At 31.5% G+C, this 23,215-nt stretch overlaps 2 protein-coding genes and 1 long non-coding RNA gene across 4 annotated transcripts; 2 read left to right on the top strand and 1 right to left on the bottom strand.

Annotated features, from left to right (window-relative positions):
- Nucleotides 1-3,076: 3,076 nt before the first annotated feature.
- On the top strand, nt 3,077-15,910 carry LOC661340 (death-associated protein kinase 1). 2 transcript variants are annotated; one of them, XM_008198448.3, is made up of 12 exons: nt 3,077-3,331; nt 3,378-3,510; nt 3,560-3,714; nt 6,695-6,993; nt 7,045-7,374; nt 10,128-10,369; nt 10,432-10,485; nt 10,582-10,974; nt 11,021-11,145; nt 14,220-14,713; nt 15,292-15,525; nt 15,576-15,910. In XM_008198448.3, the coding sequence occupies exons 1-12, from the start codon at nt 3,228-3,230 to the stop codon at nt 15,677-15,679; spliced, it is 2,667 nt and encodes an 888-aa protein (XP_008196670.1). In that variant the 5' UTR covers nt 3,077-3,227; the 3' UTR covers nt 15,680-15,910. The 2 variants fall into 2 exon arrangements, with proteins under 2 accessions (XP_008196670.1, XP_008196671.1); XM_008198449.3 differs by lacking the exon at nt 10,432-10,485.
- A 3,546-nt stretch (nt 15,911-19,456) lies between these two features.
- LOC661387 (sodium-dependent noradrenaline transporter) lies at nt 19,457-21,451 on the bottom strand. The gene is made up of 3 exons (XM_008198450.3): nt 20,804-21,451; nt 20,202-20,753; nt 19,457-20,158 (listed from the first exon to the last, which is right to left on the bottom strand). Exons 1-3 carry the CDS (start codon nt 21,366-21,368, stop codon nt 19,530-19,532), a joined length of 1,746 nt encoding a protein of 581 aa, XP_008196672.1. The 5' UTR covers nt 21,369-21,451; the 3' UTR covers nt 19,457-19,529.
- A 116-nt stretch (nt 21,452-21,567) lies between these two features.
- Nucleotides 21,568-22,279, top strand: LOC135266463 (uncharacterized). The gene is made up of 2 exons (XR_010334522.1): nt 21,568-21,828; nt 21,878-22,279. It is a non-coding gene; the product is annotated as an uncharacterized LOC135266463 (long non-coding RNA).
- The last annotated feature ends 936 nt before the right edge of the window (nt 22,280-23,215 follow it).

Raw genomic sequence — 23,215 nt, 5'->3', positions numbered from 1 at the left:
AAAATTATCACAGATAATATCACAGGTAGGTTTAGGGAACGCTATACCTACAGATAGTTGGAGAATTAAATTTTCTTCCACCTAGTGAAATAAAAATTCCGTTTGAAAAAAAATATCTATATCTTGTAAAATTTGTCTAAAAATATCTTTTGGATTTTGGAGTTTTTCTAATTTTCAACCGACTGAAGTAAAGAAACGGGCTTTCTTTTTGATTATCCAAGTACGTTTTCTAAATCTCTAAAAATGGGCAGAATTACCGATTTTTCAAAAGAACGGTGCAAATCAAATTAAAAAAAAATGCTGAATTTGTTCAAAATTTCTTAGCCCTTTTAACATAAACTGCGATGAACACATATTACGTATTTATTCATATCCAATTAAAGCAATTTTGTTTTTTTTGCATAAACTCAGCAGAATGTTTTTTATTATTTTTCTCTCTAAGAAATAAACCAAACATTGAGGCTTCAGTCAGTTATAAAAACTTAATACAGATTAAACAAAATATAGGAAAATTTTTATAATAAATCATGTCGTATAAACACAGGACATTAGTCACATAACATACATCAAACGAAATGTATAAAAAATGGAAATAAATTATACGCTCTAAGAATAAAATAGCAAATGCTAGGTGAAAATAGCAAGCGCTAGGGATAAAAATATTAAACACAAAGTGAAAATACTATAATTGTTTAATAAAAGTAGCAAATGTTGGGTAAAAAATAGAAAATGCAATTTACCTAACGAGTATGGAAAGTGCGAAATTGCTTTCCATCAAGTTAGGTACAATATTTTTTGTCACGAATCTCTCAAAAAAAAAGGAAAAATTAATATTTTTTATAATTTAGTTTTTTTACAAATGGGTTGGTAGCAAGTCAAACAATCAAAAAAGTGACATGAACATGAAAAAAAATTATCGTTTCCATATCGCAACGGTAGCGATACCAACCTATTAAATGTCCCTAGCCATTGTTGCAAAGTAAAAAACACCGAAGTACGTGAAAGTCCGATTCTAAAAGCTATGAGTATAGCAATAGATAAAAATTGTAATGTTTTTTGAAAAGAGTAATTTTTAGATAATAATAAATGAAGGATTCAGAAGCCAATCGGTATAAGCCTTTTAGTAGAAAAATTCACTATTTTTTTTGATTTACAAAAAATTGAACAAACATTTCTTGTAACTAATTTGTCTAATTATTAATTAACCATAAAATAAACGTAATGATTTGACATAATTTTAATGATTCTTGGCTCATGTTATCTCGTCTCATCTCATTACCCTAAAAAGGTCCTTCGTTTTGACATTTTTCGGAATAATTACATATCTAGCAGGAAAAGTTGATAACACTAATAAAAAATTAAAACAATCACACTAGGCAAAAATTATGTAATTTTGATCTAGTTTACTGATTTTTTCCCAAGTTTTGCCGTTTCGCTTAAAAAAACAAAATTGTAAAGTTAAAATTCTTGAAAAGAATCCGATTTTAGTAATTTTTTGTCTGATTTAGCAAAATCTCACGATCAAAAAGCTAATTTTTTTTCGAAAATTAGTAATTTTTGTGTACTGTTTAGCGTAGTCTTGTGAAAAATTTGTTTTTTTTTAATCAAATTGTAGCGATACCAACCCATTAAATGTCCCTAGCCATTGTTGCAAAGTAAAAAACACCGCAGTACGTGAAAGTCCGATTCTAAAAGCTATGAGTAGATATGGATAAAAATTGTAAATGTTTTTTGAAAAGAGTAATTTTTAGATAATAATAAATGAAGGATTCAGAAGCCAATCGGTATAAGCCTTTTAGTAGAAAAAATCACTATTTAATTTTTTTTGATACAAAAAATTGAACAAACATTTCTTGTAACTAATGTGTCTAATTATTAATTAACCATAAAATGTTCTACAATTTAGCTGTAATTTCTGAAATAATGAAAAAAGAAAAAGGGCACATTTTTCTTTTTTATTTCTCATTTTAAAAATAGTTCCAACGTCAAAACACAAATTATTGCAGTACGGGCCATTTAATAAGGAACAATGCGCACAAAAGGACCTTTGTTGCACCCAAGTGGTTTAATTCATGGAAGTCAGTTTACGGGGAACATCTGGGACGATTTAGTGACCTTCGGACACATTGTTAAAAATTTGTCTTTGCCGAAAGAGTAATTCCTAAGAAATTTCTAAACGTTATCCGATCCCCGATTAAAACTGTAAATTCCTCCCACGTTGTGTAAAGACGAGCCATCAGCGTGGGCACTCCTATCACGTGTAATTACATCTGAATATCCTATTTACGACTCCACAAATCTCTTTTGATTTGATTACCTCCTCTTGACCCGTAACGAGAAACCTCCAAGCCAAAAAATCTCGCATGCAATTATTCCAAGCTCACTAATGCACAGTTATGTAGCCTCCAAATCGTAGAGCCAGCCTCGGGACCGTTTCGTATCAGAAACAAACCATCGGAGTGGATATTAACCCAAGTCGTTTGCATTCATATTGGCTTAAGGAGATTTCGTAACATAAATTGAACGCCGTTCCTGGAAGCGCTTTTAATTCCGTTTGGCATTTGAATCTTCCAAGAAAACAAATTACACGTTATTTCACATTCGTACACACTGGATGCATGTGTGCAGCGCAGCTCCGCGGCATTTCTCATTTCAATGCGTTTTTAAATCACGCGACCGATTTTTCGATTCGAAAGACAGCAGCGGTTCCGAGAACCGATTAATTTCGATATTGTTTGAGAATTCATACAATCGTTACTTGCGAAAATCAAGTCCGGTTTAATTTTAGAAACGGACTCCTTTCGGAGAAGAAATTGTGCAAATTAAGCGCCAAGAATTTTCCATTTGTTCTATCTTTAACAAATATTTACGCGAGTATAGTCTAGGTCAGGTTCAATTTCTGATAAGCGATTGCGGCGCCATCTTGCGCCTTGACACGCCTCCATTTGCAGGTTCCTTCGCCCGGGAAAGCCGGAAAATTCGGAAAATCTCACCATTAAATCAAACAATCAACTATTTCATTCTCAGTTTTTTAGACTAGTGTTGAAATCAAAGAAATTTTGCGAATTTCCTTTGTGACTTTTCCGGCCGCCGGAAATTATCGATCGGTGATCAGCTGTTGTTTTCCGCGGTTGCAGCACAAGTTTCCATGGAAAATGTGATAAAAACACTGGGCTTAGAATGCGTTTGAAGGCCAGTCCCTTAGTTTCCCTCAGTTTTCCTTTAAAATGAACACCTCCTTAAGCCGGGGCTGTTCTTACAGCCCTCGGGAGTCCTTCGAATACACTGCGCTTCAATTTGCAGCTCGAAGAGGCTCTTTGGAGCAAGTCCGGTCGGTAATTTACCCGTTTTTTCCCTTTATAATTGTTTTAATGTAGATATTTGATCGAGAGTGGCACTGATCTTGACACAGGGCCGGACCCTGCCCTACATCTAGCCCTCCGGAAGCAAAACACGGCGATAGCACATGTGCTCCTCCATGCTGGGGCTGATTTTGAGATCAAAGATTCAGTAAGTTTTTTCAGGATTTCCAGACTTTTGACATAATTAAGGGTTATAGCATGGAGATTATCCCATCCATATTGCTTGTACTTTAGGGCTTTTGGACGTGGTCCATGCCCTGTGTGCGTTAGGATGTAGTGTCGAAGTTCTGACGGCGAAAGGGCTTTCGCCCTTGCATTTGGCGGCGAAGAATGGACATATTCATGTTGTCAGGTACAGTCGCTTAAAATGAAAATGATGCGGTCATTGACCTGACCTGACCAACTCTTTGACACATTTCGTTTATCTTTTGTTTTTTTAAAAAGGTCACCATATAAATTTTAATATACGACCAAAATCTTCCAAATAACAAATGTGGTAAAACAAGGATACTTATTTCATTAAGATTAAATTATTACTGCGAATTAATGTTTTTGTTTTCTTCAAGTAACATTTAGATTTTGCTGCAAAATAAAATAACGTGACTATTAAGAAAGAGTTTTATTTAATTAACATTTACTGCAGTTTTTTTACCGTAGAAATAATTCACATGCTTCATTTTTTATTTTTGGTGTAGCATTTTCATTGAAGATTTTTAGACCGCAAAAAGTCATTACAGGTAGTTTATTTCTTAACGATACAAAACTTATTGTGCTTAAAACAAGATAAAACAAAAATATAGTAATCCAGTTGCACAATGTGTTCAAAAATGGTTGTTCATCACGTTGACTATGGAATTCAAAGTCAATGTGCCGCTTAGTTCAAATGACTGTTGTAATTTTTCTGTCAAATCTTAGTTTTTCACTCACTTGTTGGTATTTTTCGGCAAAGTTTTTTTTAAGTGAAGGGTTTGTCTTGATTTGTGTTTTATATTTCTGTGATTTTTGTCGTTGTATTATTCTTTTGTTTTTAAATTCGAAACATTTTTGCATTATTTTGACGGATTTGCCACTTTGACGGCGTTCACAATTTAAATTAAGCGCCACATTACGTTCAAATTTCAAAGGTGACTTGATGAACAATCATTTTTGAACACATTGTATTTCAAATTTGAATGAAAACGAAATATTAGAATGTGTATCTTTAATGTGTAATGACAATATTTCCAATAAAACCAAAAAAACGCCAAAAAATATATTAGCTGTTTCAAAACTATAAAAACACCAGCGGCGCATTTTCTCTCTAAATTCTATGTTATAAATTATTTATGCACTTTAAAAAATTAATTGCTAATGTTATTTATACTTTCAATGAGAGCTCTAATCATTAATAACTATTTTACAATTTTATTATTTTAAAAAAATAATTCGGTAAATTGCGACGTTGGCGTTTTTATAGTTTTGAAACAGCCAATATAACACAAAAATTTTGTTTTTAGATTTGTTCAACTTTAAACTTTTAACCTCTCATTAATCTTCACTTAAAATACTGATGCCTACGATTTTTTTAGTTTTTAGCAATAGGTTTTTTTAGATTTTTTTTAATGATTCTTGGAGTTACTCGGTTTTTCAAGTTTTTGGTTTAGGTTTTTTAAGTTACTCAGAATTTGGTCTGATTTTTATAAAAATTCATCGGGTTTCAGTAATTCATAATGTTAGGTATTTTTAAAGCCTAACTTCTAAGCTCGTTAAATTTTGGGTTTTTTATACACAGAAATAACTACGACATTGTTGTGTCTTTATTAAAATTGTAATAAGAAAAGAGGTTGTAATTAATAAAAAAATTTAAAACAAAATTAAGTAACTTGATATTGAAAGATCTAGAAATTAACAAATGATAGGTACAGTCACGATAAAAAAGAATGACACTTCTAAAACTGCAACCACATATCGTTTCGATATGACACTGTTAATGTTTACGTTTGGCAAGTTTATTGTGTATAAAACAAAAATATACTAATCCAATTGTACTTCAAATTTCAAAAAGAGACGTCTATACTTTTAATCGTTTCAATAAATTATCAATAGATTTTGTTAACATTTTTGTTATTATTAAATATTTCAAAAAATTGGTACAACCAGAATAAAAGTTATCGATCAATGTTATAGTAATTCTTTTATGAAAATACTCTGATTAAAATTTTGACCATTAATGCTCTTTTAACAACACGTAATACCACAAGAAATAGGTAACTCAAGATCAAAATTTTCCAATTTTTCTTCAAATTGATAAACATTTATTAAATTAAAAAAAAAAACAAATGAAAAATACAAAAATTTTTAAAATTGTTGCGACGTTTCGACACTTTAAGGGTCAAAAAAATTGTTGGTTTATAGAAGCGTCATTAATTTAATCCAGTATTAAATCCGTGATTAACTAATCACGTAACCAAATTGAAGAAATTTGGTTGGTCCATTTACGTTGTTAACTTTTAACAACAAATTAAAATTTAATGAAGCTTTCTTATTAATTTAATTCGCAATTGAATGCGTGATTAACAGATCACGTGACCAAATTGAACCAATTTGATTGGTCTATTTGCGTTGTTAACTTTTAATTACGAATTTAAATTTAATGAAGCTTTCAATAAACCGACCCTAAGAGCTGGTGTCTACAGAACGTTTTAAATGCAATCAAATTTTAATTCGAGATTAACTTGACAGTTGCCAATGTATTTTAAATGGCAACTGACAACTAAATTAGTTTAATTCGGAATTAAATTTTAATTCCACTTTCTGTAAAGTAAACCGGTCTTTAATGACCTATTATAACAAACAAACACTGCAATTCCTATTTTATTTTATTTGGAATCCAATTTTAATAAATTGTAACTGTATTTTGTAACTCTCCAACTTTTATAAGTATTTGAATAAAAAAACGAATCCATAAAAAAATAAAAATAATTTATTTTTTAAACTAAAATACTTATAAAAAATTATAACATTAAGCCAGAAATATTTTGAGATTTTCGAACTCAATTGTGTCTTAATTATTTATTATTTACCAGAATATTAAACAGCACTCCCATCACGTAGTAAAAATTAAATCAACCTTTAATTTCGTTTATTAATTCGAAGTGATAATTTAGACTAAATTTAAACTGTCTTTTTTATCCGGCACATTTTATTCGTATATTAAAAATTTGAAAACAAAGCGTCAAAAAACAGGTTGGTTGTGGTCAAAGGATCAGGGTTGCACTGACGCGTCATTTTCTTTTTGGGCGGCTGTACACCACTTTTATTGATCTCCAAGTCAAAAATTTTGCTCTTGGTAGGTGTTTATGTGCCGCTGGGTGCAACATAGACATCCGTAATTCTGATAACATCAGGGCTGATATCACGGCTTTGAAATATGGTCATAACGACATTGCCGAGTTGTTGGATAGATTAAGGGTGACTGGGCAAAGGGACACTTTAGCCCGTCAATTAGTACCAACTTCCAAACCAGCCCTTAGATTAAACTTGCGGCTTTTGGGGCACTGTGGTGTCGGGAAAACTTCCCTGGTCAAGTCGTTAAGTGCCGGTTTGTTTGGTTCGTTATTCCGGCGATCGAGTTCGCTCCAAAGCAACAAATGTTAGTTTTTGGTGTTTAGTTAAGTCATTTATTATTGTAGAAATTTTTTAGCTCGTCCTTCATCCCCCATTAACACCCAAATCGAGATGGATGTCACCTCACGACAAAATTCTCTAAGTTTTGAAAGCAGTGGCAATTACCAGTCCACAAACGGCATTAGTGTACAAAATATGGACATATCTAACGTTGGCGAAACAACAGTTTGGGAGTTCTCAGGACAGGAAAACTATTTTCCCATCTATCACCACTTTTTATGGCCTTCACCTCATTCGCTTACTTTGGTTTTGTTCAGTTTGGAAGACTCGCCGTCCATTCAAGTGCAACAAGTTTGCTTCTGGCTCAATTTTCTTCTAGCGAGGCAACCGGCTGACCTGCCTTCTTGTAAGAGTTTTATTATAACAATGAAAAAAGAATATTTTGAAACGAATTTAATGTCTAATTTTTACTTGTAATAATTAATAAACGACATGGTGCATGGAATCTTTATCAAAATTTATAACATCTTATTTGGTTTCATAGATAACGGTTGAAGTTTTGCCAAAATTAAGAGTTTAACATGGATTTTGAATGCATTTTTCTCAGGTTTTTCAGGTCGAACCCACCGGTTTAATTAATTTCGAACAATTGTGTTTCACTGTTTTTTTTTGGTTTGAATTTATTTAAATTTTTCAAAACTTTATATACCTACCTAGCTTAATATATTTCCGTACTCTTTTAGAAACAACATTGTCGTAAATTTTATATTTTATTTTGTCTTGTTTGGTGTTTTTGTTAAAGGCGGATCGGTGATGGCGGATCGAATCATAAAATAAAAATGAAAGAAAATAAAAATATAACTAAAAAAATCTGTAAAATGAAACCAATTCACTTTCAAATCACGACATATCAGAAAGTCGTAATTCTACTCGTATAATAAGTAATGACAATTTTTTCAACAAAACCAAAAAACTTTATTTTTCAAGATTTTTAAGGTTTTCAATTTTATTAAACTTTATCTTCTTATTAAGCTTCATCTGCTGGTGCTTTTTAGTTTTCAGCAATAGGATTTTTATTTTTTTAAATTGAGTTGCTCGGTTTTTCAAGTTTTTTTTTGAGTTACTAATAATTTTTTTTTTTGGTTTTTAATTCAAATCTATCGGGTTTTAGGGTTTTGGTTTAAGAGTTTAGTATTTCATAATGTTCGCTATTTTATGTTATTTTAAATTAATGTCCATAACTTCTACGCTCGTAAAATTTTGAGTTTGTTAGGTATACGCAGTTCAAACAGCAGAAAATTGGACTATGACATTGTTCCCTCTTTATTAAAGTTGTTATGAGATAAGAGGTTATAATTTTTAACAATAAAAAAATTAAAAAGAAAAATAATTAACCTGATACTGAAAAATCTGTAAAAGTCAAATAATAGGTACAGTCGAATAAAGTGAAAATGACGCTTCAGTAAACTATTGGAATCTTGAAGTGTCAAAGAAAGCTGGTCTAAAGAAAGCGAAATGAAAATTTAATTCAGAATTAAACTAATTCGAATTAAAATGCTATTTGAATTGAATTAGGTTGCCATTTATTTTACATTGACAAACGTCAAGTTAATTCCAAATTAAAATTTAGCTGCGTTTAACACGTTCTGTAAGCTGATCTTAAGTTTTCTATTAGTTCTGTAATTTAACTAGAAAAAAAATTGCAAAATTATTTGAAATGTTGTAGTTCTGTCACCAAATATATTTTTTGATTATTGTAATAGGTAGGTACTATAAAATTAAATGATAATGTTTAGTTTTTTAAATTGTAAATAATTTTACAAAAAACATTTTTTAAAGAAAATTATGTATTAATAAGATGTAACTAACAAAAGACAAATTATTATTAATGTTTTTTTGATAAACTTTTTCCCAAATTAAATTAAGTAACATATTTTTTGTACGAAAAAAGGCTTTTTTTTTAAATCTAGTTTTTATGTAAAAGAATAATATTTTAAATGATTTATAAAAATTAATAACATCTATTTTTATTTTCCGAAATTTTTAAAATGTAATTATTCAACTAATTATTGTTATTAAATAGTTCCGACTTATTTACGCTTATGCAGTAACAACTCAAATATTAGGTATATCTTGAGCGACAATTGCTCTAAATAATTTTTTTAAAAATTTTACCTTTTCCACAAATCGCAAATAAAATGGAATTTAGAAAGCAAATTTTCAAGGATGGTTTTGACGTGATTTTGTTGACTTTTTTGAAGTTTTAGAACTAAGTTGTGGTTTTCATTTCTTGACTAAGTTTATGATGAAAGGCAAATTCACATTTTTTTGTTGATTCTCTTTGCTACAATATTTTTTGCAGTTTTCTGATATCTGACAAAAGTTGTTTTTAGTTGAAATTTATTTAGGTATTTTAGACTTTAAAATTTCTCCAAAATAGAAAAAATATCCTTAAGTCAATACCACATTAGTTTATTGTCAAATTATTAATATAGAACACTTTTCAAACCATTCATCCTCATCATAAGACAATTCATGAGAGAGTGAAGTCATTATTAAAAAAATAAAGGATGGAGCAAAATTTATATTCAAAGTCAAAACATTATCAATGGTCACATTTTTTTTAAATCAAATAGGTAAACTAAAAATGGCATAAATTGGCAAATTACATAAGTACAATGTGTTTTTAAATGATTCTCATCTAGTCGTCTGTCAAATTAGAAATCCCGCTTTATAGAATTAATGACAGGCATTTAGACACCGAATATTACTATTCTCCAATTATTAAGTCTCCAATTCGGAAATAAGCTTCGACAATATAAGTGTTTTCTTGCACAGTGTAACAATTTAGTTGCATTTTAACGAAATTTTTAAAATTAATTAATTGAAAATTTGTGACAGTTTTGACATTTATTGACATAGAATTGAGCAGAACGACACAAATTTTTTATATGTAAACAAATTTCAAAGTTAACTACATGTGAATCATTTAAAAACACATTGTACAAATAGTAATTATTAATTTTTTATGAAACTTGTTTTTTCACTCTCCAAATTTCCAAAAACTGAACTACCGGTTATAGCCCTTTTTTGCTCAAAACCTGACACTGCAAATATTTTTTATGAAAATGAAAGCAACTAAAAATGTAAAAATTTCAGCCGAATACGGCCAAGTCATGTTGGTGGCCACCCACGTGGACTTGACCCGCGCTGTGAAGACGCAAAACGGCGAATGGATTTGTCCCGACGCTCAGAAAACGCTCGAAACTGTCCGAAAAATAATCCCCCACGTCCCCAATCTCATGTCCAGTGTTGTGATAATGGACACAAACGTGCCAGCTTCCTACCCTTTCAAGCAACTCAAGTCGACGCTGGCCGAACTGAAACAAGAGTGCCTCCAGGTACTTCCCCCAAAGTCCGGTCCCGTTTGTTTTATTTTCGATAATTTCCAATTTTCCCACAGGATTATTTAACTAGTAGAAAGGGCTACAATTTAATAACGAGCCGCGTCTTGAAGGTGAATTTCTGTTTTGTTTGTTCACAAACCGTAGCAGCACTTAGATTGGAAACACTTCACTTTTTGCAAAATGTGACACATTTCTGAAATTCCTAGCAAACCGTGGGGACCTGGACCGGCCTCCTGGAAGCAACCCTAGCTTGGCTCAACTCGCTCCAGAAGGATTACGAGCAGTTTCCCGTTTTGTCGCGTTCTACGTTTTCGGAGTTGTTGCGAAGTCAGGTCAACATCCTGGCTTCGGACCACCACATCCAGGAGTTGCTCCAGCAGTTGCACTTCATGGGGGAGGTGTTCTGCGTCCAGGATTTGGTCGTGGTTTCGGTTTCCTGGCTAGGGGGGCAACTTCTAGGCGAGCTTTTCTCAAGCGATTTTTTCCTACATGCACGAGTGACTGGCGTCTACACTAGTGAAGATTTCCAAGCTAGTTTCAACCAGTGTGACGCTTTAGGGGCCTTAGATTTACTCGAAGCTTTAGATGTTTGCGTTCAGGTATTTTGCAACTTTTGGTTGGGTTTGTGACCAATGGAAATTTTAGTGTGACATTGAAGGGGAGATTGAGTACGAGTTTCCAATTTATAATCATGTGGAGACTCTTGAAGGGTTGTGGGATTCGGAGGATCCGAGATATGCGAGCAAAGGATCACAGTATGGTGGTTTAAGGTCAGTGGCGTACTTATTAGGCCCATTTATTCAAAAAATAAAATAAAAACATTTATTGGTTATTCAGAAAATAAGAAAAAATTTACAATTTTTATTGACAAGGGAACATTTTTCGTAGTACCTCTATAAGCTGCTCGAAAAATTGGTGGACAGTGGTGTTTTAATATACTGCTCCAAAACAGTTAAATAAGTCTAATTATTGTAACATCAAACAAATTCTATCAACTTTCGAGCTGATAAAAACAAATCAGTAAATATGTTTGGTTTTTAACTTCATTGTTTTTATCAGTTGATTTTCTCTAAAATTCAATACAATATCTATATTTTTTTCAGTCAGTTTATTTGTTAGTTCTAGCACAAATTCTTTACGAATGGATGATAGTTTAGAAAATGAAATTAAAAATCCTGAAAAATTTCTTTGTAATGTTACTAAATGGGTACTAGATTTTAAATGCGAAAATCACTCTGTATTTATTTAAAAAGTTTTATCTTTAAAAAAATGTGGCAGTTTTTGCTCTTTTTTTATACTATACAGGGTGAAATACCAAACGGGCGCATAATCTCTTCTGTAGATACGTTACCTAGTAATAATTTAATGAAATAAAAAATATGAATCAAGATACAATTTCTTATTTCTGCATAAACTGAACAATTTTTTATTAAGGACAGCAGTCTTTTTTAAAAAATAAGATAAGTCGAAAAAACTTTGTAGTACACATATTATTAAAGGAATTTCTGAAAATACAAACTTAGAGCTTATTTTGTGATTTTCTGAAACAATAAAGAATCGTTGAAATAAGATGATTTTTCTCTAACAAACAGGCCTCTTTGGCGACATCTGGCACTATAATTTAACAGAAGAAGATTAATAATTACAAAAATGAGATTGTTGTTAAAAAAACAGTTACATCAGAGAAAATAAGTTGGAAAATTAAATTTCGAACATTTTTTTTGTATTTATTCAACAGAATATAAACAATTTTTTATTAAAACTAGATTGTACAAACCAACATATTTCGGCTTAAATTGAAATTTTTTTTAAATTAAGAGGGCAATGTTTAATATAAAAAATATAAATTAAAAAAAAATTAAAATGAAAAATAAAACTTAGAATTATATCAAGGAGAAAATAGAAATTTTCACAAATGAGACGCATTTTGTTTTGTGGAACTAATTCGGAGAAAGATCAGTAAGTAAAAAACTAACTAATTCTATTAAAAATTTGTATTTTTTTGCATAAATTATTTTTTTTATAAGTTTTTAATTAAATAAATTGAACTCTTTTTTCCCTGGTCGAAATAAAATATAACTTGAGAAAGAAGGGTTTTATTTATTTGACCTAAAACTTATTACAATCTTTCTCTTCAACAAATATGTTTAGTCATTTTTTATAAATCGATTTTCGTTGAAAATGTGATGTTTTTCACCGATTTTATAAAATTCTCTTGCAATTACAATTTCCGTGTTGAACTCATGGAAATAAAGCCTCATTTTAATACATTTTAAAGTAATAACCTCCAGTGATTCGCGGACTAATCTAAACCTCTATGTTAGAAATTTCTCAAATAATAAAAATTTCAAGAATATGTTTGATTCAAACACCAGTAATGAATATAGTTTGGACTTTTTAGCACAAAAATGATGAAAGTAAGCGCTAAAATAAGCTTAAAATTTAAGTAAAATGTGCATGAAAATGGCTCAAAAACTAAAAATATGCCAAAATTATACCTACCCAAAACTTTTTTCAAGAAAACTTCAGCGATGTTCAAAACAAAATTTATTTATCAAATGTTTAACAAAAACAAAATTTTATGAAACAAAATTAGTACCTACATCAAGTAATTAAAAAAAAAATTATTGTTTTTAAAATTCTACAAAGTGAGTCACTAGTGGGTTATTTCAGATTTTTTTAAATATGAAACCAATAATACTGATTCCAGATGATCGGTAATTTAAAAAAAAAATTAAATTAATCTAAAAAAATTGCTGAAAAATTACTTCTGATTCAAAAATATTGCTTTTAAACTAGTGCTTTAAATTAAATTATTAAAGTTTCGTTCCGAGCTTATTACTAAGATTTTCGTAACCTTTTAAAAGTATTAGCTGTGCTATTAGGCAAAGTTAAAGCTAAAAGATATTAAAAAAATTTGAAAATTATAAAAATTTGCATAAAAATAGCACAAAAAAACGTTTTTTGGGTGCTATTTAGGTGCTACTTGTGATGAATATCCGAAAAAAAGTGGTTTGTTTGTTAACTGGTTGATACCTTGCTTATTTGGATTGTTAGTGCACCCATTAAAAATATTGAAAAAGTCAATGCCCATGGCTCACGTTTCCACAAATTCTAGAAAAATAATAACAACATTTCTCGTAATTATTCTTAGCAGAATTAAGAAGTAAAGTGGTAATTTTTTTCTCTTCATTTTTTAACATATCTTTAATGGGTGTTATAACTATCAAAAAAGAGACCAAGTTCTTATACTCTTCCACGCTTTCACGTCAACGAAACTGAAAATTATTTATAGAAATCATCAGCATTAAATTTAAAAGTTGTAATTTTTATATTTCGAAATCTAAAAAACCGATCTGGCCATATAGTACGTAAAAAGTCAATCACGATCAAAAAGAATGACACCCTGTTCTTCTTATTGATTGTGACTGTACAAAAACAGGAAAAACTGAAGTAGGGGCGAGTGTTGTACCCTGGAGCTTTTTGTTACCAATGAGTTATTAATACAACATTAATTTTTTTCGAATTTTATTATCAATAATTAATTAATTTTATTATTATTATTATTATGGTGGAGGCGCCTCGTGACATATAGTGGAGGCGACGTTGTGACATTATTATTATTCTTATTATTATTATTATTATTATTATTATTTTATATGGTGTACTACTCAGATTTTTTCTGCCATTATTCATCCTGAATTTTCTATAATATTAATTATTCTTAAAACTCATTAACTAAACAATTAAGAACTTAAGAAGTAAAAAAATACGTCGAAACCTAAATATTTGATTGATTAAAAGCAACCCATCTGTTAACTAAATTCCGCCACTCTTCTTTAAGGTTGTACACCCCACCAGGGACGTACCACCAGTTCAAATCAATTTTCCCCCACATTCAAGTTGAGTTGCGGAGAGCAATTTTGGCCAATTATAGCAACAATGATAGTGATATGGATTTATACCAATGGCATTTAGGCTCAAAACTATGTAACACAGAACTCGAAAGTCTCATTACGTTGGAAGAAGACGAAGTCGCTTTACAATTCATTGAGATAAAAATCAGGGGACCAAATAATTCCTCGCAATACTGTTTCTACTTTTTGGAGCAAATAATGCAAACGATAAATCACGCTTTATTGAGAGTTTGTCCCGGACTGCTTATCGAGAAACACGTCTTGAGCCCTTTGGAATTGAAGAGACACTCAGAGGGGCCTTTTTGTTACCCCTCTGATATCATCACAACTGCAATGCTTGAAGCTGAGTCAACTCTCGATGTCGCCTTGTACAACCCCAATGTTGATGCTCAAGAAACCATCGCCCAGTTAATTATGTTTAGTACGTGTGTTTTTTTATATAAAATATAAAATATAAAATATAAAATATAAAATATAAAATATAAAATATAAAATATAAAATATAAAATATAAAATATAAAATATAAAATATAAAATATAAAATATAAAATATAAAATATAAAATATAAAATATAAAATATAAAATATAAAATATAAAATATAAAATATAAAATATAAAATATAAAATATAAAATATAAAATATAAAATATAAAATATAAAATATAAAATATAAAATATAAAATATAAAATATAAAATATAAAATATAAAATATAAAATATAAAATATAAAATATAAAATATAAAATATAAAATATAAAATATAAAATATAAAATATAAAATATAAAATATAAAATATAAAATATAAAATATAAAATATAAAATATAAAATATAAAATATAAAATATAAAATATAAAATATAAAATATAAAATATAAAATATAAAATATAAAATGTCGGAACACTGTATATTTCAGTTATCAGAGAGTGAGAGGAAAAAATAAATTATCTCTTGGTAAAGCATTTTTTTGTAAATTCGTGTAACTGGAAATTTTTGAAGGCGATTTGGATTTGGCGGGTAACATCCAGTGGGGCTGCGCCCTCAGAATCCAAGACCTCGCCCCTCCGATTAAACTGAAGCTGTGCGGTTTGCTGGACCCCCCGGAGCGGCACGGTCGCGACTGGTGCTTGCTAGCCCTCCGTTTGGGTCTCTGTCAGGATAAAATCGCCGCTCTTGATTCGCAACATTCCAGCCATACGATGAGACTGCTAACAACAGCTGATTGTTCAATAGGTAAAAGTAGTACACCTTTTAGTCGTAGATGGTCACTAAATCTGTCACAGGTGCTCTTATAACCAGTTTGCATGAACTAGACCGACTCGATGCCGCTGAAGTCGTCCTGCGTTCCGCACCCATATTTAAAATTATAGAGCATGTCAGTGTTTAGTCATAGTGAACACTCTTCTCTAGCTCAAAATTCTTCAACGGTCCAATGTCTGTTAGTTAGTGCTTCTACCGTCCCCCCTTTTATTAGTCCAATCAAACAACGAAGTAGCTACTTATAGTTTAATCAGCTATTACAGGGTTCATTTCAGTATTAACAAATGAAGGAGATTGTGATATTTATGCTCAGTTGTGGGAAAATATTTTATTGTATAAATAAATGTGATACAAGTTATAGGCGTTTTATTTTTTGGACTCGTTTTAAGGAATGGTAGATAAGAATGACAATACAAATCGATTAAGCAAAACTTATGTAAATAAAAATGCATACTTTTCCTAAAAAATCGTTCTGAAATTAAAGTCTTAAATTTTGAGAACCGCTGAATTGGAATTATAAAAATTACCGTAAATTTTAATATTATTGACAAAATAGCAGAGGTAAATTAACTTCTAACTTCTTGATCTATTACGTAATTCTTTTATTTCAACTTGTGTTTTGCTACTAAATTTTACGAAAAAAAATCAAACACTTTTTTTGCCAGGACCGGGATTCGAACCTCCCACACAAAGAAATTTATTAGCCACAATTTAAAAAAAAACTTTAAAACGTCCCAACCATCTCCATTTCATTTTTTGAAAAAAATTAACTGTTAACGAACTACCATAAGTCACACAGTGGTTCTCAACAGGTGGGTTAATAAAAATTGGGCACTTTTTGGAAAAATGATGTTTGATCACATACGAAATATTGCTAAGCCATTCCCTAACACCCTGTATATTAGCATAATATATTATTAATATAAAGAAACTGAAACAACTATTATTATTATTACAAAAAAAAAAAAATTGTGCACAATGTCTGATTTTTTGGTACAATTAAATCAAAAGGAACAAAGCATTGATGTGTGCTTGTTTAATTTTGCTTTTGAATATCGAAGAATCCTGTATTCGTAAGTTTCGAATTTTTTTACTAACAGCTTCTTTTTTGAAATTTTTTTCAAATGGTAAGTTTATCGTGGAAGATTTTTTTTAGTGCCCTTCTTTTATATTTTTGTTTTCAGAGGCACCTCCATATAAAAAAACAGTTTCCAAAAAATAATATTAAAAAAAATTGTGACAAATATTTTTTCCTTATAGGTATTATTAATTGTTACGCCTCGAATTAATGATTTCAAAATGAGTTGGGTTTATTTGAATAATTCCTGATATTTTTTAAATGGCAGTTTGACTACAATATCAAAATTTGTATTCACTTCGGTCTCATTATTATTGTTATGTAATTCCATGTTTTTAGAATGAAATAGCGATTATTGCAGAGTGAAAAAATAGTTGAATAATGTGTAAATTAGTTACAGTTGTGTATTAAAACGATTTGAAAAACTTAAGAACCTTCACATTTATGTACAGTCACCCAAAATGAAAATGGCGCAATCATGACGCGTAACCTCCGGGTACTTTCGCCAGAAGTACGACATTTTGTTTATCATCCTTTGAAATGATTGATGGGAAATGATTGGTTTAAGACAAATAAAACAATTATTTGCAAATTCGGCGCGACGTTTCGACACTTTTTGAAACAAGACCAAAAAAAAAAAGAAATATTTATGTTGTGCAAATTTAATTAATTATTACTTTGGACGGATTTTGTGTATTGTTAAATTTTAAAAATGCTATTATCGAGTTTTGACCCAATTGGGTGATTTTTTAGCTCAGTCGAAATAACACCCGTTCCGACTAAATTGTCATTTTTCAGCTTATTATTGTCAAAGTTTCCCTCAAAAACAAACAAGATCGAGTCAAACAGGTAAAGAAAAACGAATAAAATTGGCTTTTTATCTCAAATGCGTGTTTATAATAAAACAAATCCTTTATTTCTCTCCTTTAGGCGAAAAATATGAATGAAAATTAAACCAAAATATATTTATTGAATGAAATATTAAGAGTGTCCTTGAAACCATTTTGAAATTAGCTTGCAGTGATCGACCAATACATTCGCTTTGAAATTTTTTGTCTATCATTATCTTTACCTTTTTATTGGTTGAGCGCATTGAAAGGGCATGACTCAGATTGGCTTTCGTGCTCTGGATCCACCCAATTAAATTAAAGTAATTTAACAAAACAAAAATATTTGTCAATTTTATCGAAAAAAAAAAGAATAAACGTAATTAAATTAGAGAAAAAATGTGGGGAGGCGAAGTCTAGCTTGCAAAATAAATTGTAAAAGGAGATAATAACAAACAAACAACCAAACACAGCGAAACATTTCATTTTGTTTATAGCATTGCACTTGGAATTAATGAAGATAATTCAGAAATAAAATTAACTAGACGCCCTCTGGTGATGACATTTGAACTATGTCGAAAACAGTAAAGAAATTTTCGTAATTCCACATTTAACTGACATTTAATGAATTGTTCAACAATTTTGCGTGTATAGTGTTAATTACTTACAATAGAAAGAATCACTTTAAAAGTACGTGGTGGTAAATACTAGCGTTGACTTTGGTTCTGTAGTTTTTCGTGGTATAAAGTGTTTATTGTTGGAACTTGAAAGTGGATAAAAAGTGAAAAATATTTAAATTTTGATTACAAAGTTTTATCAAACAGTTGTCTAATTGAAGATTATAAGTAATGGATCACAGCGAAGACAAAGTTTGGCTCAAGAAACCAATAAATTAGTGAAGTGTGTGAATTTTAGGTTAGAATTTTCCACTGAAAAAATCATGAAATGCTGCGGTAAATCTACAAAACTACAATAAAGATTAACAACTGCTGATACATTTAAACGCAAATTATGCCAAAAAGTAGGCTTTTCAATGTCTTTGTAATAATTTTCCATAAAGAAAGTGAACCAAACAGTCATTCGTTATTCCTGTTTTCCTCGTCATCTCTCATTTGTCAACATAAGTTTCTTGCATCAAAGATACAATAATCATTCCGCATAAGCAATGCAATAATTGTGAAGCCCCAAAATTCGTACAACGCCCGAAATATCCGAATAAACATTTTCCCGCCATTTATGGTTACTGTTTTCGACGTAGCTCAGTGGCGCCCCCAACGGTAATTTTACTTTCGAATTAAAGATTAATTATATTCCTCTACGATTTTTGCCTTATTCTTGATAATTTTTACGAAATATTTTTGCCTCAAAGAAAAGTCAAGAAGAGTTGAAAAATGTTTTTTTCTCGAGTTTCAGATTTTGTGATTTTTCAGCTGGGTTATTATGTAAATAATAAATTCAAAACTGTGTTTGAAAGCTAGAAAAAAATAAGTATAACTCCTTTTTCGATCGAATTTTGTTATATAAACGAAACACGCAAAGTAACATTGTTTTATTTTAATTATTTTAAAGCGCGTTTTGTCACGCCACGTATTTTAACTTATCTTGTGGATTTTAGATGTTTCTTGATAAATTCTTGTAAAATAAATAAGTTCCTGATTCAAAAATCACGGTAGGCGCTTGTTTATGGACGCATCATTTTTATTGTAGGTGACTGTACTTGGTATTTGGATATCCTCTGTTACACTTTCAACACTATTTCAACAAAAAAATCCTTTAATTGTCTTGGACGTGGTGCACACTATGCTTCAGCAAAATAAAATACTTTATTAATTTTAATAAACAACCATTCTAGAAGTACATCAAATCCAAATCACATCAAGTACGTACTAAACAAACAAATAAAAAATAAAACAACGAAATAGCTTACTTATAGTTTAATCAGCTATTACATGGTTCATTCCAATATTAAATGAAGAAGATTGTGAAATTTATACTCAGTTGTGGGAAAATATTTTATTGTATAAATACAAATAAATGTGATACAAGTTATTTGAAATATTTTATTGCACAAGTTATTGCTGACTGAACCGTTCTTGACGATACAAATACTCCTTGGCCACGTTATAGGCCTTGAACATTTTTCGGCTCACAAACAGGGAGCCGTGTCGAGGGCCCCACTCAGGTGACGACTTACAAACTTTAAAATGGTGCCCAAAGAAACTAACAATAATGTAGAAAAAAGCATACAACGTGACAACAACAAGACTAAACCAAATAAGACTTATCCTAAAAATACCAAGACTGTGAAAATTGAAACTCCCCCCAGTGAAGAAATCGTGCAAGTTGTAGGCCAACACAATCCCCAGAAGAAGGGGATTAAGGACGTAGAGCGTGTTCCAGTACACTGACGACCGTATCCCTAACATAAAGTGGACATCGTCTCTAAATTTAGTAATACCGTAAAAATACACAACTCCGACGAGTTGTAAAGTGTTGAGGAACGGAACACAAAAGTCGTTTAACACACTTTCGATGGTTTTAAACACGGAGTAACCAATTCTCGTTGACAGGAAAATCGTCCCGGTGTAGATTATAAGAGAGAACGTTAGAACACAGAGTGTGTGTCGTTTTCTGGCCTTTGGTAACGAGTTATAAACCACTTCGGTGTTCAGGCACATCATCACAATCAAACTTCGGAGACCTACAAGCAGGTGTAACATTTTTCAAACCGTTTGGTTATTTACCGGTCATGTAACAATTGGATAACCACATGGTTATCCAAAACCTGGAACTGTGTTCCAGGAAAAACACGGCCTCAGGCATCTCCAGCTCCTGTTCCAGTTTAAAAAAATCGTCAAACAACATCTGGCTTTGGATGCACAACGAAATTAAAAAGTTCTGGACTATGATACTGTACAAGACTGTGAATAAAACCGAAGTGACGCTTATTATGATCGCCTTGAAGTGCAGAGGGGTCCTGAAAGTGCTCTGCGTGCCGAAAGCAATGAAGGCACCAAACCCCAGGCCTGGACTACTCAGAGACAAGTTTATAATCCTAGTCCAGGTCTTAAAATTGGACAAATTTTTCACATCCAGTTGGGTGAACAAGTAATTAAGGGTCACAAAGCCGTTCTGGTCCGACAAGGGGGCAAAAAACAAGACAACCATTTGAACCGTGGGCACCGTTGCCAACACCAGAAGGAATTTTTCGGTGGTTTTGGGGCCACCATAGTTCGCAAAAAAAATCAAAATAATTGTGACCAATCCATAGACCAGTAGTTCAGGCTGGGGGGCCCCTGAAACACTGTCAGTAGAAGGGTTTAGTGACAGTGTCGTGCTTTAGTACCCACATAACCGGAAGTCTCATCCGTGTTCAGCACCCGGTTGAAGTAAAACTGCTCCACGCTCGACTGCCACTGCATCTTGTCGCACTTTTCCCTGCCGTATCTCTGGCTGCATTCGAGTCGCTTCGTGTAATTGTCTCGCAAAGTGAAGCAATTTATCTTATTCCAACTCCTGTTACAAGATCTCCATTGTGGTTCGCTCGTGAATGACAAAAACGTGAAACAAAGACTACATGTACAGAGGAAATTGTAATACGATTGGTAGAGCAGAAACGTGAGGAAACTGCATAAGCCGATTCCTCGCAGTAACGGGCACAAGTCCCACACTCGTATCACCGCCCGGTTGGAGTACTGCCCCAGGGCTAGCTCCATGAACATGCAAGGGATCGTCGTCAGGAACATGACCAGGAGCTGGACGGGGATCAGGAGGAGGATCCCGACATTGGTCTTGAGGAGCCAAGGACTAGCGAACTTCGGGATCGTTATCCCGGTACTGTAGCTGAACATTGCCAGGTAGAGCCGGAAATTGGAGCTCCACGTTGGGCGGGATTCCACCACCGGAGGCATGGATTTGAAACGCGCGCGTCAACTTTGACAAAACTGACAACAGGCCCCTGAAAGTGTATACAAATTGTGTGTTCACTGGGAGGGGTGGGGCAAAGGGGGTGGAAACGGCTAAAATAGTTCGTGTGCTCCAGCTTAGAGGTCGCGTCAGTTGCAAAGAAATCTGTAAATTTAAAGGAATCTGTCACACATTTTAGGTTCACTTAAAAATAATCGACGTGCGCACACTTCTCTTTTTAATTCTTTGATTTATCAACAGCCGATTATTTTGCTGTCGTTGCGGTTTTTGGCGACATTTTGTTTTAATGTGTTTTAAAGACTTCAGAAAACGATTTAACGTGATTTTTTGGATGTTTTTGTGATCAAACATCTCTACTTTTATATGTATCTTTTATTTGAATCTAGTGTATAGTGTGAATGACAGTGTTTTAATGAAGGATGAATCAACTTAAGGCAAATTAAGGTAAACGTTACTGAAAGGTGTCTATACAACAATTAATTGCGATTTCTAGATATTAATATAATCATATTACACCAAGAAGGATCACACAAACTTCTCTAATAAGGGAATTTCTTGATGGTTAGGAGATGAAGACCGTCCTTGGAGATGATAACGGTTCTTGGGATGTAATTGAAAATCCCATGAAGACGAGTTAAATATAATGTGCAGTAATTAATAGGTATATCATAATAATAAATAAATTTATTGTAGTTGCGAAGCTAGTATTTTGTGAAAGCAGGGAGTTTAGGAGTTGCTATGGTTCAAGGTTTTCAAATTCGCCATGTCCCTCTATGTCTTAATCTTTTATGTTGTTTTACACAATGTTATAACGCCTATGCCTGTTAAAAAAACAAGGTTTGTCCTTTTTGTGATTGCTTAATTTAGAAACTAAGCGAAAAAACGTATTCTACAAGTATCATACAAGTTAATCAATATTAAAGCCTACTATTATTATAAATTTAAATGATTACATGGTAGTTTTAATCAGTTAACTTCCAGTTATAGTTATGTATATCAGATATGTGGCTTTTTATTTAAAATAATTTTAGCACACTTGTAATTCCCTTGTGTTTGAGTAATTTACTAATAACTATGATGCAGTCGAGATTACTTTTAAAAAATTTCAAAATTTATCAAGAACTTTGACATCAAACTGTTAAAGTACGTGTTAGGGCCGCTTTTACAAACGTCCGTAAACCTTATAACCGCGAATAAATTTCGAAAAATAGTTGTTTAAATTTAGCCTTAAGGGACTTAAAAATTGGACTATTGTCAAAGGTTACAAGCAAAATTTTGATATTTTTTTGCTTTTCTGAACAGTCTGCAGACAAGTAATCAAACCAACAAAACTGATGTATGTATACAGACTGATCCCGAAATACTGTGTCTGTTAGCAATCTGAATTTAAATTTTAAAGGATACCAATAGTGTATACTTTCAGGTATTAATTCAATAATTTAATCTGATGCCAACATACTCAGTTTCTCTGGATCATTGTGTATATTTAGACACTGTATTTACATATATTATTACATCTGAGTATGCCTATACATTCCAGCACGTTATTATTTTTTTAATAAATTTTTATTGGAAAGACTGTTTCATTTTATTAAGCGATGTTAAATGTTTTTGTGCTATTGCAACTGTTACAGATGCTTTTTTATTAAAATGTCTCGTAACAGTGCATGAGTACAGAAACATTTAACATTTATTATTCTTTTAATTTGGAAAATAAATAAAATGTCCTGTTTGAATTTCCCGCTATTATCGAATTAGTTCGTTCTCTCAGGGTTAGGTGGCGCTTTCGCGAAAAAACGAGGGGTAGACAGAGAGATTCGCTTCTTCCTCT

Source organism: Tribolium castaneum, chromosome 6 (assembly GCF_031307605.1).
Source record: "Tribolium castaneum strain GA2 chromosome 6, icTriCast1.1, whole genome shotgun sequence".
Lineage (NCBI taxonomy): Eukaryota > Metazoa > Arthropoda > Insecta > Coleoptera > Tenebrionidae > Tribolium > Tribolium castaneum.
Note: the sequence above shows the minus strand (reverse complement) of the source record. Positions and strands in the feature narration are given on the sequence as shown.

Bases quoted from the DNA above. Each gene is read 5' to 3' on its own strand.
- LOC661387 (XM_008198450.3), bottom strand. From the start codon at position 21,368: ATGCCTCCGGTGGTGGAATCCCGCCCAACGTGGAGCTCCAATTTCCGG. The intron at 20,754-20,803 runs GTACTAAAGCAC...ACAGTGTTTCAG, and splicing joins TGAGACTTCCGGTTATGTGG to GGGCCCCCCAGCCTGAACTA. The intron at 20,159-20,201 runs GTAAATAACCAA...ACCTGCTTGTAG, and splicing joins ATCCAATTGTTACATGACCG to GTCTCCGAAGTTTGATTGTG.
- LOC661340 (XM_008198448.3), top strand. From the start codon at position 3,228: ATGAACACCTCCTTAAGCCGGGGCTGTTCTTACAGCCCTCGGGAGTCC. The intron at 11,146-14,219 runs GTCAGTGGCGTA...CTCTTCTTTAAG, and splicing joins TCACAGTATGGTGGTTTAAG to GTTGTACACCCCACCAGGGA. The intron at 15,526-15,575 runs GTAAAAGTAGTA...AATCTGTCACAG, and splicing joins AACAGCTGATTGTTCAATAG to GTGCTCTTATAACCAGTTTG.